General features: G+C 37.2%; 1 protein-coding gene across 1 annotated transcript in view; it reads right to left on the bottom strand.

The window, feature by feature from the left end:
- Positions 1 to 4,311: 4,311 nt before the first annotated feature.
- The window catches only part of TFAP2D (transcription factor AP-2 delta), a 56,851-nt gene continuing 44,072 nt past the window's right edge, over positions 4,312 to 17,090 (bottom strand). The window contains exon 8 of the mRNA XM_025991224.2: positions 4,312 to 4,792. Coding sequence (XP_025847009.1) covers positions 4,573 to 4,792 — 220 coding nt within the window. The 3' untranslated portion in view covers positions 4,312 to 4,572. The remainder of the gene's footprint in view (positions 4,793 to 17,090) is intronic.

The raw sequence follows: 17,090 nt of genomic DNA, 5'->3' as shown, positions 1-17,090 counted from the left end.
CAACTGCTGAGCCACCCAGGCATCCCTCTGAAGTATAGTTTTTAAGTGTAGTAGGTATGAACGTCTGTTTGCTAGTTTGAATATATGAGAAATGACTCTTTTTTCTGTAATGTGACATAATTTTTATATGCGAGCCTTCATTTTTAATATGGCAGAAATTTGATCTTAGGGACTATTTTCTGGTCTCCAGTGTGTGTGTGTGTGTGTGTGTGTGTGTGTGTGTGTGTGTGTGTGCAGGAAAGAAAATACTCCTGACTGAGATGCTTTTAAACCTCAATTCCTCCTTAGGGTCTAAGACTTTAAAACTGCAAACTTATACAAAAGTTCAACTCTTTCATTACCTGCATTCCACTGGGTCACATTCCTGCCTTGAGGCAGTACAGGCAAAATGTTAGCTGCCCAAAAATGTGGAGGAAGGTAGGAATAACCAGAAATACAAGGTGCATCTGTTAGTTTTCAAAATAGCATCCTGCCCCAAACGTTTTTAATTCACCCAGAACCATAATGTCTCTTGTCCTGATCATCTTTCCCTGTCTCTGATCATAACCCCCACCCCTCTACCGTTGACACCCTCCTCCCCAATTTCCTGGACAGTGCTCTGGTTTGTGTTGGGGCAACTTATACACATTTTCACTAGGATACTTACCATATTCTAATGGCTGCAGTCTTCACAGGAGACTGAGAAGCTTGCAAAAAAAAATTCTATTCTACTCTGTATTTTCAGCCTCTAGGATAGAGCCTGGCATATAGAAAGGGTCCAATAAACTGAGAAGAAACTGATACCTAGATTTTAAAAATTGTTTAAGTATTAAAGACAATAGCTAACATTCACACAGCACTATGTCCCTATTTGCTCTTAGCAGATGGGATACATTAACTCTTTGGTTCTGACAATAATTATGAGAGTAGGTTATCTGTCAGTATCCTCATTTTGCAGATGGGAAAATGGATGTACCGAGAGGTTCAGCACTTTTCCCAAGGTCACACAGTAGCAAGTGGAAAAAGCGATGATTTGAACTGGATTATTTGGCTTTAGAATCTATGCTCTTAGTCACTAGGCCATGCCACCTCTTGTGTATTGACTTGGCTTTTGTAAGGACATGGTATGATCCTCATATAAAGGATTCTGATACATTTTTAAAATTGTGCTGCTCTAAAATGCCTCCAGCAAGGCATAAAAAGAAGAACATATGGGGAAATGGAATTATATTATTTTACTTATCATTAACAAGAATAATTCATCGACACATTTATCTTAAAAGCAACAGAAGGTCAAATTTTTATCACTGTCAGAGTAGGGTCAGGATGCTTATATTGTGCTAAAGGGTCATGTTCTGTCCTAGACATTACAGAGAATATACCTTCCAAAAAGGAAAAGGAAAAAGGAATGGCAAAACCAGATAGAATTATCCCTATTCTTAAAGAATCTGAAAAGAAGGGAGCAGGAGAATAGACTAGGAATCTTACCAAGTGCTCTGATCTTTCTAGAGGAGAAAAATATAGAGTAATTTGGTTTCATTTATTTTTTCTAGAACCAGTATGCTTAAGTCAAATGGTAACTCTAACAAAAAGCCATAAAGGTGGCATTTAAATTGGTTATTGAAACAGTCTTAGATGTTTATTTTTAGGAATTTGGCTTAATATTTCAGTTTTAAATATGAAAACTGTACATTTATTAGTTGTGGGTGAGTATGAAAGATTTGGACAATTTTTCTGGGCAAGTAATAGTTAACCTGAAAAACTTTTCCATTGCTTTATTGCTTATTAAAACACTGAGAATAAAACAGATTTTTACGAGCTACCTTTCTTTACCATAAATTACGATACTGATTATAACTTCACTTTTGTTAAACTTCAGATACCTGCCTAGTTTTCTTTATTGTTATATATTGAATATATCTACCTGAAACTAATGTGATATAGTGGAAATGTTATCTTATTCAAATAAAAAGAGTTATTTATAAATTACTATGGAAGAAGCAAGCCAGACTGAAGCAATGGGTATTGGGGGGAAAAAAATAAAAAGTAGTAGGTCCTTTGGCCCATCTTGGACAAAGAACACACACACATTCATTTACTCATTTATTTAAAAAGTGTTGAGTACCTATTATATACAAGGCAAAAGTTGGTATGTTAACAATGTCTATTAGATTATGATAATAAATGACTCTAAACATGACCAGTCCATCAATTCATTTATGGCCTAATGGCTGGTTAAGTTAAATAATGGGTGTTGTCCATTAAGGCTCTTAAGACACCCAGAATCCTGGTAAATAATATGCACTGTAGTTATTTATAGTTATACTTTTGTTTCCAAGGCTAATAGATAATAACACCCCATTGAGGTGTTAAGAACCCCAGCTAGTCACAACTATGGGTGGAGAAGGTGGTACTATAATCCAGATCTAATTTTTCATCTGATTATTGGTGAACATTTGACATGGTATATAACTACATTAAATATCTAGCAGATATGCATATCAAAATGCCATATTAAATACATATGTAATTGTTAATAACAAAAGGAATAAAAGAAAGTTAATGTGGAAATTTCATTAAGGAATCAGTAGCCTGTATTATCTGTATAGAGCCTTCTTACTACTTATTAAACTGAAATATTCATCATTTTTATTTCATGTGTGTATTTTACAATATGGGAAATTTCATGTAAAATGGAATCATTTATTTTGTCATGACATTTGGAACTGCAGCAGAATCCCTGCTTTATTCTATCTTATTTCAAAAAAATGTTTAATCCATGAATAATGGTAAAATGAAAAAAAAAGTGGAACTATATAAACACATGAAATCACAATTAATTACTTTTACATTTATTTTAAGCTCTTCTACAGTGTAACTATAAAACTCCTTTATCATAGAATTCCTTAGTAGTGTCTTCTCTTAGTTGAATTTAGTCTAGAAAATTTAGAGTTTCATTGATTATGGTTCTTTTCTGTACAAGATTGAAGATAAAGATCAAATGATTTTAAGAATTATTGTTAGGTAAAAATATTTTGTGTGCTCTCTCCATGAAAAATCTTGAGTAATTTCCTCTCAATTAAAAATAATACTAATATTCCCCATGGGATTATAATATGGCAGAGACTTTCTGAAAGTAACTGAAATGTGTTAGTAAGAGGACAATATTTTCATGCTAAACTCATATCAGGAGTCCATATATTATTAAAATATTTTTTTTCATAGACGATGACCTACATCTTAATTTGCCTAGAAGTTTGAAAATTGTTAACAATAGAAAGGTCACTACGATGGTACCAGTCAGGTTTCTTAACACATTCAGGTTTAAATGGACCAAACTTTCATTCAATTAGCCCCTGGCCTTTGTAGCCAGGAACCTTTTGTTTTCAGTGTCTTAACTAAAGGACAATGAAGGTATAAGAACAAGCTCTAAAAAAGGAAGGATCTTAAAAGCAAAAGTCTTCTCTGATCATTCTGGTTTTGTCTTCTTTATTGAACACGGACCTGAATGCTTCTGTGCCTCTAAAGGTTTAGAACATAGCCATCCGGCATGTAGAAGAAGCACAAAGATAGAAAAAGAAGGGCTTTTATTTTAACCACACAATCACTGGCCACCAGCGCTTCAAGGGGCCTCCGCTGCTAGTCCCCTGGGCTCCTCTCCTGTTTCTGAGGGGCGAGGACTCCTGGAAACATCACTGTTCCTATTTCCATGCTTTTCCAGGCAACACAACAACACTGCTTTCCTTCAGGAGCCCAAGAGTAGCAAAGCTACCCTTTCCTGTATCCATCCTGCCCCAAACTCCTAAGTGCAAGTCTGTTTCCTTGAACTGTTAGGTTGGGGATGTGAAGAAAATGAATTGAAGAGTTCATCTCTTATCTCTTCAATATTATGCTAGCTCTTCTTAGTTATGGGCAAGGTGAGGTTCTATGGTGGGGAGGAAATGCTCATACATAAAGAGGGCAGAGTTTTCTGGAATTTTTAAATACCACGAAGGCACTGGTAGTTAAGTGGGCTAGGGGTGACCAAAATTTTAGAATTCCTGTCACTTCCCAGGACAAAGATTCGTGACTGCCCTTTTCAGTTCCCAAAGCATTTATTGATGGATTAATTGCCAGACTGGTCTAGTTAATGTTACCAGGGAATTAAGTGAAGAAAGACTGGAGCTGTAAGCACTGGTGGTAGATTCCAGTTGGTCATGCTTTCTAATCCCTAACTACATAGCTGGATAAGAAAGTGCATCAGTTAGTTAGATGTGAAAAAGCATGTGCTGCCTCTCCAGAGTCCAGAAGTGCTTAAAAACTGTGATGTATATAATCCGGAACAATAAATTACGTGCACAAAAAGAGTTTATCATAACATAAAATTAAAAAGTGACAATTTCATCACACAGTTACACTGCTGTTTTCCTTTTTTTTCTTTTTTTTGGGTTTTGTCCTTTTTGTTTCATTTTTCATATCCATTTTTGTTTTTTTATGGAGGGTTGGGGGAGGGTAGAGATTTGGTCCACTGAAGATTAATCACCCTCAATGATATATATATTAGAAAAAATATCAGCAGCAAGACTCTCTAGAAATAGATTCTGTTTGATGTAGCTAGTCTGTCTTTTCTGTTTTGCCCTCTTTCACGGCAGCCTCTGAAGTTTTCCGCAGGGGGGCTTTCTCCGAGTTGGCATGTCCTTGGCCAGAATCCGCCGCTCCACCATTTTTGTGGGTAGTGTGTTTTTCCAAGTAGTTCAGCATTTCACTGAGGACTGTTTGGAAAGTGCTTAGGGCTGCACATATTGCTGGAGTCCCAAAGCCATGAGTGATCAAACTGGAAATGAGAAGTGGTAGGGAGAAAGAAATGAACAACTTACAGTATGATACAGAACAACCATTTGAGCCAGAACATTCAATTAAACAGGCATTTATTGTATTCCTAAAGAGTGTCAAGCATTATGGAAGAAAGAACACAAGTCAACGTATTGCTTTTGATCATAAGAAATTCAGGACGCATTTAGAAGATTTGTCATTGATAGACTTTTTATACACTAGTGATCAGCAAGTCTCATTGTTTAATACGTGATTTTGGCCCTGATTCTCTATCTCATTAAGAAAGCCAAAAAGACAACATTCTCTGTGTGGGAATCATCTCATTTTTAAGAATGGCATATATGCATGTATGAGCATTGAACACATAAGAAGAAATAAAAAATGGGTGTGTTTGATGGCTAGCTGTTCCTCTGACTTCATTCTTCTCTCCTTCATGGTAACAAACTTTGATTTGGCTACTCAGTGACTTAGCTGGAGACTACATTTTTAAGCTTTCCTTGTAGTTAGGTTTGTACATGGGACCAACCTTCCCACAACAGAACATGAGGGGAAGTGTTGTATGTGATTCCACCTGCTTCAAAGGAAGTTGACTGCTCTTTGTTTTCTCCCAACATAGTCAGGCAGCTCTGCAGATGAAAATAACCACCTTGGTGGTGGGGGCAGAACAAAATGGAAGTAACCAACTCACCTTGAATGTCCTAAATGAGAGAAAAATAAAATTCTACCTTATGTAAGCCACTCTATGTTTGGGTTTTAGGAGCTAATTAATAATCATAAATAATGAGAAAATATAAGGAATGTTGTTGGCAACTTCAGCATCTGTAAGCCTTCTAATCATGACAAATACCATCTCTAAGCTGAAAAATAATGTAATTATAAATTGACTCTTATGAATGGAACCCACCTAGCTTGTTCATTTGGTCAACTGTTTCTGAAGTGAGACTCTGCCGGGTTGCTCCCATAATTAACATCTTGTAATAACATAGGAAGATACGCTTGGCATGTATTATGCATATGTTATATGCAATGGAGTATACACATATTATACATTCAATTAAGAAAGCTGGTAACTGCTCAGAATTCCTAGTAATGTTGTTATGACATTAGAGGTTTTTAAATAAGACAAATATCATCCTCCGCAATACATTACCTAGCTAGTTACCCCTCTTAAGGTATGTGTAATCTTTAGGAGCAAAAACAATGAGATTTTATAACAATGCAAAAGGAGGGTTTTAGGGTCCAAGGCAGCCTGCTAATATGCCGTGCTGGTGATAATAATAGGATTTATAAAACGGAATTGCTTATATTAGTCCATACAAGGGCTCAAGATGTGCCAGACCTATATAGCAAGTGTTCAATAAATGGTAGATATTGTTGGCTGTCGGACATTCATGGTAAGAGTAAACTTTTCTGCGTGTCTCACATTAAACTCCATGGTTGATAGCATCTTTCTTTTTTTTTTTTTATGATAGCATCTTTCATCTGAACATTTTACAAAGCCTGCCCTGTGCCTAGGTCATAATTTACATTTATTAAAAAGGAAAAAAATCTTCAGTCTTCAATAATTTGGAAAATAAGAGTGGTCAGTGCTTAGACAACGATGCACACCAAAGATTTGAAATATAAGACAACATAGTTCAAGCATCTGCATATCCTTGCTATAGTATCTTGCCTTGCTGAGCAGGAACACTAACCTCAGCTCCATTCCTCAATGAGATAACTAGAAGCGAATCAATCCATATGCTTTAAGATCTAACAGGGAACCTGGACAACAAATGGAATTGACTGGAGTGGTGGAAGAATTAATCATGGCTGCATCCAAAAAACAACTGACTGAAGCCATTCATTAATGTCTAAATGCTTGGCTCTGGTTACAAACTGCCTCTCTGCTTATGCTTTATTCCTGTTTTGAACTCCTTTTTACCACTGAACACCTTTTTACCATATACCAGGCCCTGTTCTCCATGCTTTATTCTGTATCACCCTATATAATCCTGGAAACAACACTAAAAATTAGGTACTGTTATTTCCATTTTTACACATAAAGAAACTAATGCTCGGAGAAGTTAAGTAATTTGCCCAAGAAAACGAATATTCTGTATTGTCTTTGCACTTATGTTCTTAGGATGTGGACATGTTTTTCCTTTTTTTTTTTTAGAAGTCACAGTCTGTTGGCAGTTTTAGCTTAGTTTCTTAAATTTTGTTCTGTAGGCATGTAGGCCTGGAAGAGGAGAATTCTTCTTACTCATTTTTCTAAGATTGGGGTATGTATGTATATATTTTTTAAGGTTGGGTTTTTAAGAATCAAGTACCACGTGGGTAGGCCTATAGAAATACCTTAATTCTCCATGTGGGGAAGAGTTGTCACCATAATGAAAGATTCTTAAGCCGGGCTCCTTTCTTGGCTCATGTCCTTTCTTGCTTCTCTAATATGCACTGATCGTCAGCAGGATGCATTGTCATCTTTGCCCTGCACTGAGATCCAGGTGTTCACACTGGCTCTGACTTGAGGCACTTTGCAATCCAGAAGAAGTTATTTGGCTTTGTAAGATGACAATGTTCTGACTTGGGACACCTGCAAGTTCTTTCCAACCCCAACCTTTAAACAACAGGCACTAATGCTCTTCTTTAAACCCAGGACATGGAGAGAAGGTTATGGAAATTTCAAGACCCTGAGCTCAACACAGAAATCTAAAATTGATGATGGAATCTTCAAATGAAAAAAGTAACTGCTTATGTTGTATACCTGAAACTAACATAACATTATGTGTTAATTATACCTCAATAAAAATTAACAAAACTTAAAAAAAGGAAGTAACTGCTTGAAATGTTATCCTTCGACATGGAAAACCTTACGCAGATTGTATTAATTTCCTTCATTTAATAGTACCTGCATATCAAAAAACATACATGGTACACTATATAGGATGATAATCAAAAGATAGGTTCTGTTCTAGCAGTTTCCAGTGAGGTTTATTAATCCAAATAATTAAAGTAATCTAAAATTGTATTAGAATCACACAGAAAAATAGTGTGATATCACAGGATTAAAAGGAATTTCTGGAAACATTATGCTATTCTATTAGCCCCAACCACTCCAGAAAAATAGGTGTATATTTCATTCATAGTGACATACAAAAAGGAGAAAAGGAATAACAATCTATAGGAAAAAAAAAAAAAAAACAACAACCCAGAAATGATAAGGCCAACTTTCAGTCCCAGACAGAAAATAAACTGAGGTCATCTGTTAGTCAAATCTCTAAAATCTTTGGTAATGGAGATCAATTTTTGTCTTTAGAAAATATTATATTTCAGACACAGACTTAATACTGATGTTATACTTGGCATTCGCATATATTTTCATCAGATTAATAGGACAGGGCATTTCACAAGCAAATATTACCTGGGTTAAATAATAGCCATGGCAGTTTGAAGCAGGTAGTCAAAATTTAGAAGTTCCTCTAAATTCAGTCTCATCTAAAAGTTTATCCTCATGAACAAGACAAGTAAAAGACATCTAGCTTTGTGCTCAATGTGTCATCTTCATGCCAGATTTTAAAAATTGTTGCTGAAGTTGGTAGCTGATATAAATGCTGTATCAGATTTCATATCATATTTCATTTCTCAGGCCTCCATCCTCCCCCCCTTTGAAATCACGTGTTCTACTTCCTTATTGTTGAAAGGCTTATCTCAGGCTCCTCTCTTCTCTATCCCCAAACCTGTGATGGTCATTCCCACTTGGGCACCTCTGTTTGTCCTCCCTCTACATTTCAGCTGATCTAAAGTCCACTGACCCATCAAAGCTCCTTGGATGATACTGAAAAAAAAATGTTAGTTTCCTGGTCCCTTGATTAATACATTGAAAGATGTGTTCCTGCCAAAGGATAGAAGCTTGCCAAAGTGATGAGAGAACTTAAATAGAATTTTTAGGAGAAAGGAGTAATATTTCTCCTCCTTCCCCAATTATAAAACTGGAGCCTGAAAAAACCATGGGAAGACAAAGACAGATGAGGGTAAGATGTCAGTCACCAAAGGGAGGAAGAAGACTAGGAGTCATATAGGTGGTCTCACAGCCCAAGTGATAATCAAAGTATGCTAGATCTTAAGATAGTGGCAAATAAGATACTAAATGTATCTCTAAAACTTTACAGTTTGAGCTCTTACTGTAAATTGGTAATCTAAAGTTATAGTCTCATTTAAAAAAATACAAAGAGTTGTTAAAAACAAACCACAAACAAACAGCAACAACAAAACAGAAATGAGTTGGGAACAGTACTACCATCAACCTACATTCTTCCTTACATTTGTGAACAGCCAGCACTTAGCAATTGGTGACCTACTGAGGCAGGAGCCTCAGGGGAAAATGTGTGTGTGTGTGTGTGTGTGTGTGTGTGTGTGTGTTTAGGGGGATATCTCAGTGTCTGGAATGATTGACTTAACAAAAGGCTAAAGTTTCCCTGGCTTCATTTGGGAGTCTTTGAAGCCCAGGGTAGTAGGATTCAGTGTGAAGTTAGGTTCCAAGAATGGGGAAGAGAAATACTACAGAAAAGGGCTCAAGGTTTGGAGGGGAGATGGTGCTACGTTAGCATATGAAAGATTAAATGGTAATTAAGATGCTTTGCTTTCTTTTCAAAGAGTTTAATGTTTAAAACTAGCAATGATATAATGAATAGAGTTGAGACTTTTTTAAAATATAGGAAACTCCTATTTCAGGATCAAGAAAACAGGTATGTATTTCTGAGACACTGGGGTTATTAGGTAATCTTTGAAAATTCTGGAAGATGGGAGGAGAGGTATGAAAGAGATCAGAGTAACTTGCCTTAATAATCAAAGCAGAGTGGGGGAAGGAAGGTAGAGATAGATTTTAGGAATTCTAGTTTATTAAATTATATTTAATTCATCTCTTAACAAGTTTCTTGTAATGGGACATTAAAAAAAATATTTATTTTTAGAGAGAGAAAGAGATTAGGGAGGAACAGAGGGGTAGGGAGACAGAGAGAGAGAAAATCTCCAGAAGACTGCTAAACTCAGAGCTGCGCTCTGTCACACAATCCTGAGATCACAACTCCAAGCAGAAACCAAGAGTGGCATGCTTAACTGACTGTGCCACCCAGGTGCCCCTGAAATGGGTCATTTTAAAAATCAGGTACAAGTGTAAGTTTACATAGTGTAAGATTTATCCTTTTTAGGAATATAGACTGTTGAATTTTGACAAGCCATGAAGTTGTGCAACCACTACAATTATCCAAAACATTTTCTCATGTTCCTTGTCAGCCAACCCTCTTCTCCTCCGGCTCCTGGCAATCAGTGCTCTAATTTTTATCCCTGTAGTTACTGCTTTTTCTCAACTGTCATATAAACTGAATAATAAAGTCAACGCACTGTTATAACTAGGCATAATAATTTTGAAATTTATTCCATGTTGTGGTGTTTATCAATAGATTATTTTTTTATTGCTGGTAAAGTATTCCATTGAATGGATTTATCAACATTTATTCATGTAATGGAGGCTTATAATTCTGACGTGTTAACATTTTAAAAAGGGAAGTGAACATGAAAGGGCTACATGGGTTCAGTAAGGAGCCCAATAAAGTAGCTGCATTTTTAAAAGATTTTTTTAAATTTTTAACTAATCTCTATACCCAACGTGGGGCTCCAACTCACAACCCTGAAATCAAGAGTTGCATGTTCTACTGACTGAGCCAGCCAGGCACTCCAGTAATTGTATTTAAAAAAAAAAAAATAGTGCTACTAGAGGCACCTGGGTGGCTCAGTGGTTGAGCATCTGCCTTTGGCTCAGGTTGTGATCCTGGGGTGCTGGGATCGAGTCCCACATCGGGCTCCCCAAAGGAAGGCTGCTTATGCCTCTGCCTATGTCTCTGCCTCTCTGTGTCTCCTATGAATAAATAAATAAAATTTTTAAAAAAAGAAGTATTATTAAAGGACTAACAATGCACTTTACTATAGGATTTTAGCAATGCATCTAACAAAATCTCCCCAAATATCATATGATAAATTGAGGGGACAAGTGAGCTAGAGGAGGGCCATCTAAGGTAGACTCACAGCTGGTTGGACAATGATGTGCAACATGTAGACCTAGAGCATTGTCAACCTTGAAGGGTGTTTCCAGTGGAGAGCTACAAGACTCTCCCATTCATCTCACTCTGCTTGCCATGTTAATTGATAATGTGATTGAAGGCATCCTAGATTTAAGTGCTGGTATTAAAATAGAGAGGGAAATTCCTGCATTGGATAATGGAACCAAAATTTCAAAATACCTAAATGTGGTAAAAAGCATTGGTGGTGGGCCAAAATGAATGGTGTGAAATTTAGGAGATTAAGGAAAACATATCCACTTGCTGTATGCTGTCAGAGAAATCTGACCCAAGAGCAGTTAGTTCTTAGGGAAAGGCTCAGCAAATCAGTCAATCTAAGCTTAAACAAAACCAAAACCAAAACCAAACCAAAAAAAAAAACAAAAAACAAAAAACTCACCCCTCAAAATTTGATGTTTGGATCACAGCTAGTCAGGCTTATAAGCTATACTTACCTTCAACTATTTTCTCTCCCTCTCTCTCTCTTTTCTAACTAGATTCCAGCTCATTGGTTTCATTTTCCTATTACTAATTTCACACTGAGGAGCAGGAAGGTTCTGACAACTGACTGTGAGCAACACAATTACCCGCTGGGAAAATCCAGACTGCTATAGTTGATGGCACCTGATGTCAGAGTAAATGCAACTTCTATTTAATAGTCATTGTTTTAATTTTATTCATGGTTTTAAAAACTCCTATTCTGCTAGATTCCCCCAATTAACATTCTCAAGAGCATCTTTCTGCAACATAAACCATCTTTTCAAATTAGCTTAGCTCAGGAAGACTGACTATGTTTGGATCCAAAAGGTGAAGTCCTACTGTTGACTTTCTCCCTAAGTGTCAGGGTATGTTCTCATTTCAGCAATTGGAGGGATAGCTCAGTGCAGAACCACCCTTTTTAGGGAGAGAGTATGCCTGTGTGTGCATGTGTACTTGTGGACTTACACTATTTTTTTGTCTTTTTATAAGGCGGCATTCTGGGGGCACCTGAGTGGTTCAGCCAATTATGCATCTGACTTTTTTTTTTTTTAATTTTTTATTTATTTATGATAGTCACAGAGAGAGAGAGAGAGAGAGGCAGAGACACAGGCGGAGGGAGAAGCAGGCTCCATGCACCGGGAGCCTGATGTGGGATTCGATCCCGGGTCTCCAGGATCACGCCCTGGGCCAAAGGCAGGCGCCAAACCGCTGCGCCACCCAGGGATCCCTGCATCTGACTTTTGATCTCAGCTGAGGTCATGATCTCAGGGTCATGAGTTCAGGCCCCATGTCGGGCTTCTCACTTGGAAGGAGTTTGTTGCATTAATTCAGAGAAGGACATGAAAACATTTAGGTGTATGGAAAATGAAGGTAAAGATCACTGCCTTGAAATCAAGATGTTTGTGGTCTTTCTGAGTTATCCACTCCTGGATATGATGTTATCCTCTCTAATTCCTCGTGTTCCTCATCTGATGAAGGTGGTGGTAAACATTAATTCACAGGTCTGCAAAGTAATACCCAGACAATGGAACAATTTCAGCTTGAGAAGAAGGAAGCTTCCTTGTGGAGATGTACCTTGTTAAGTGAACCTTATTGGTATAGATTAAAGACCACTCCCACTAGTATTATCAAAGGCTAACTTATGGAGCTTTTCCTGGGGAATTTTTACAAAAGAAGCTTCTCCAGTATTCCATCACATAAAAATACTTCTATTGCACAGAATCAGCTAAATGTATGCTCTCTTAATCTACCTAACTTTATAAGGCTTGTGTAATAAATACTACTAAGATACATGGAAGAAATGCAGAAGCTGGGATCTCTTTAGCAAGTGCCATCTAGACCCTATTTTCATAACATTCTGATCTATCAAAAACAGACCCAAATTAAAACAACCTTTTTATTAACAGTGGAGAACTCTCTATATGTTTAATTAATTTAATTAATTAAAATGAAAGCATAAAGTGGCATTCTTATCTCTCCTTGAACAATGGGCTTGACCTGGATAAGTTCTACTAATTATACCCTTTAACTTTTTTTTAAGGTTTCATTAATTTACTTGAGATTGAGTGATAGAGCAAGTGAGAGAGTGTGTACAGTAGCAGGGGGAGGGAGAGGAAGAGGGAGAAGCAGGCTCTCCACTGAGCAGAGATCCCCATGAAGGGCCGGATCCCAGGACTCTGGGATCATGACCTGAGCTGAGGGCATACACTCAACTGATAGAGCCAACTAGGAACCCAAGACTTTAATTTTTTTTAAAAAAAATATTTAATTTATTTATTCATGAGAGACAGAGAAAGAGAAAGAGAGAGAGACAGAGACAGAGACATAGGCAGGGAGAGAAGCAGGCTCCATGCAGGGAGCCTGATGTGGGACTCGATTCCAGGACTCCAGGATCACACCCTGGGCTGAAGGCAGGTGCTAAACCACTAAGCCACCCAGGGAACCCCAGACTTTAACTTTTTAAGGCAATATATATTGCAACAGTTTAAACTGCATTCTCTAACAGTAGGGTTAAAAATGAAGAAATGGATACGGAAATGACAGAGGTAATAATAGAAAATGGAAAAGAAGAAATTGTTATTTGAGAAAGAGGATAAATTATAATCCTCTCTCCTTTTCCCGTGTGGTTTTGATAATAATATGTTAGGAACAATCCATCTTTAACTCAGTGTTTATATTTATAAACTACTTGCCATGGTTGATGAGAATTGATCAGGAAACTTCCATGTAATAGAAATTTCACAAACTTCTCTTCATACCTTGTGCTCTCTCATTAAGTGCATTTTCTGCTTGTAGCTAAGGCCTCATATGTTAATTGTGAAAATCTCCAAAGCTTCAGTGCTTACTTGGAATATAAATTAATAGATAATTCTGAATAAACAACTACCTAAGGAACAAGAGCTATTTTACTTTCCTTAATCTAAGTAAATATGGTTTATACTTCACTAGCTTTGTTGTATGCTACTGAAATGTTACAAAACTGTTTCTGTATTGCTCTAGCTGTCCTTCAGAAATGCTTTATCATTACTTTTAATTGATTTGTTCAAACTAATTTAAAACACTAAAACTATTTTCTAAAACACAGCCTAAAGCAAATTCCTATGGAATCTTCCCCTGAATTCTTCCTATCTTGGCAAGAGTTGGGCCTAGGATCCAGTAATCCTTCTCAAATACTAAGGAAATACTGATCTAAAATGTATTGAAAAAAATAAAATAAAATAAAATGTATTGAAAAGGTGGGGCACCTGGCTGGCTAGCCGGTAGAGCACTGGACTCTTGATCTCAGGGTTGTGAGTTCATGCCCCACATTGGCAATGGAACCTACTTAAAAAAAAAAAAAAGTAAAAAATAAATAATGAGGCTGCTGTTTCCTTTTCAATATATTTTATTTATTTATTTTTAATTTTTTACTTTTTTAAAAAATAGTATCTAATTACATCCAGATGTACTCAGGTATGTCTGACAAAGATGGATAGATTTTTATAGCTTTCTTTTGGGATACAAAAAGCTGGACTTAATTAGATACTATTATACTACAAACTAGAAGACAGTAGAAAATAGCCCACTGTTATCATTTAGGTAATTAGAGTAAGAGCAAATTTCATTTTGTCAAATTTCAACTTTCTACCTGGAAAATGTTTGACAAGCAAACATCTCTTCCTCTACTTCTTTTGGTGTGTCTAAAGGTTGAAATAGTTTGGGTTATTTCTCATTATTTTGTTATGTTTCATCATTTCAATGGGTGTTTGCTATCATGGATCTTTGATTTCCCGCATTGCATACAGATGCCACTGCCACCAACCTTAGTTCTGTTTTTTGGCCTCTAGGAGGTATGCAGGCAGCAAGATTTAAAGGCAAGACAAGCCTCCTTCTCTTTCCCTCCTGGATTATTCAGCTACTGCAGGCTTAAATCCAAATGTAGCCTCAGGCTTAGGCTGTACTCCCCACTCTGGTTTTATGTGGCAGCCAGAAAAATGCCTTCTTCCACTCATGAGAACAGTGGTGAGGGCAGGAGGCTGGGAGATGGCCCCTGGAGAACACCAGCAAAGGATTGTGGGGCTTCTCTGTAAAGCCTTACTTCTTATCAGAGCTATGAGGGTAAGGTGTTTCATCTCTCTGGAGCAGCACAAACCCTGAATATAGGCCACGGACAGAGACCTCACCCCGAGGAAAATAGCTGGGGCTTATCTTCCTAAAACTTGATGGTATCTATCCTTTGTAGCCTAACTGGCTGTGGATGTGGAGGAAAAGAAAAACTGTCTGATCATGCTTATTTTCCACATAGATTATATTGTCCCATTTCCCCAAGTACTTTTAAAATGTAGTTTAATTAAGGTGCATAATTAAGGTATACAGTTCTCTGGTGGTGAGAAATTATTGAAATCTACTCATTAGCAAGGCCTTGACAGCACTCACAAATGTTCTGTGCTTCCTTCAGCTGGTGATTCTCAATCCCAGATACATATAGAAGTCACCTGGGGAGCTTATTAAAAAAAAAAAAAAAACCACATGTGGGTCCCACTCCAGAGATTCTGATTTAATTAGTTTGGGATGCTCCAAAACATCAGTATTTGTTAAACAGTACCTATTCAATTTAAATGCAGCCAGGGAGTTGGGTATGTTCCCTTAGGGCCAAGAAGTAACACCTAACTACCATGTCTGCTATCCTTCCCAGGAAAAAGAGAATTAAGAACTTCAGCATTTCCCCCAGAACTTCTGTAGAACTTTAGTTTCATGGGATGTTAAGAGTAACTGGAAAAAAAAAAAAAGTTCTTATGATCACATTTTGGAAACAGGGGGCTGAGCATTTCTTCCATTCAAAAAGGGGTCTGGGAGCTTTTGATATGCTGATGTGTAACTGGCATACTTCAAACAGATTATAATAGGTAGGGTTTCCTAAACCATCAAACACTTGACCATGAGACACTTTCAAGGAGCATCTCATGGGACTAGAGTTCTACAAAACCCAAAAGCTCACTTTGGAGAATTGTATTTATGACTGCCCTGAATCTGTCTACCAGATTGAGATATGTGTTGCCCATTTACCAACCTAAAGTCACATTCCTCCTATTCTTCTCAGTCACTTACTAAGGTTCCAAAGGGAACTGAGTCCTTGTGATCCATTTTACTTCAGCTCATTAGCAAAGGAGGTTAAGGATATAATTATTGCACATGCATTAAGAAACACCAAAGTCCATCACATTCAAGTCAAGTTTTTGAAGGTAAAGACATTTTTGACATTTGCACCCCATTTTTGCATATAGGAGTAGAGCTTTTTGGAATAAATTAACCATCTCCTTACATTTCTCCCTATCATATATTTTCTATGTAGAATAAGGGAATGGAAATGCTAAGCCTAGGGCTCTTGAGCTTTTTTAGATGAATTTTATTCAATTGTCAACTTTTTTTTTTTAAGGAACTAATTTCTGAAACAAAGAGAAAAAATGAGATCATATGGAAACATGGCATAAATAATAATTTAACATAGAGCAGTAAATGGAGAATGGGGTAAAATATCATTGGTCTAGAAGAAGACTTGGACATCATCCAGCTTAACTGTATCAATTTATAGAAGAACATGCAGAGTTCAGACTGGTAAAATGTCTCCTCTAAATCCACACTATAAGCTGGTAACAAGAGGAGAACCGAGTTCAAGTCCCTGGAACCCATCCTGAGTGCTTCCCACAATCCTGTGCCACCTCCCAGACCATCCCCTAATCCATAACTCAACAAAGATAGAAATTATTTAAATAAAAATTACCAAATTTCGGGCAGCCCCAGTGGCCCAGTGGTTTAGCACCGCCTTCAGCCCAGGGCATGATCCTGGAGACCCGGGATCGAGTCCCACGTCAGGCTCCCTGAATGGAGCCTGCTTCTCCCTCTGCCTGTGTCTCTGCCTTTCTCTCTCTGTGTGTCTCTTATGAATAAATAAATAAAATCTTTAAAAAAAATTACCAAATTTCTTTACCAACTATGTACGCCCCACATATTCACACATGTTGTTTTTATGGTGCCAGCTATGCAACCTGTTAGAAACAGTTGCCTCTGGTTTCTGTTGTTTGAGTTACTAGTCTCCTATGTGCTGCACCTAAAAATCCATTAAAATATCACCAAGTGACCTTCAAGGAATGCTTTTATATATGTACCTCCTGCAGCATTTGGTTTTGTGCCATGCAACTTGTGAAGTACTATAAATATTGGCAACTGATTTAATTCTCCAATATC

Source organism: Vulpes vulpes, chromosome 1 (assembly GCF_048418805.1).
Source record: "Vulpes vulpes isolate BD-2025 chromosome 1, VulVul3, whole genome shotgun sequence".
Lineage (NCBI taxonomy): Eukaryota > Metazoa > Chordata > Mammalia > Carnivora > Canidae > Vulpes > Vulpes vulpes.
The sequence above is the reverse complement of the archived record's forward strand: the minus strand, read 5'-3'. Positions and strand labels throughout refer to the sequence as shown.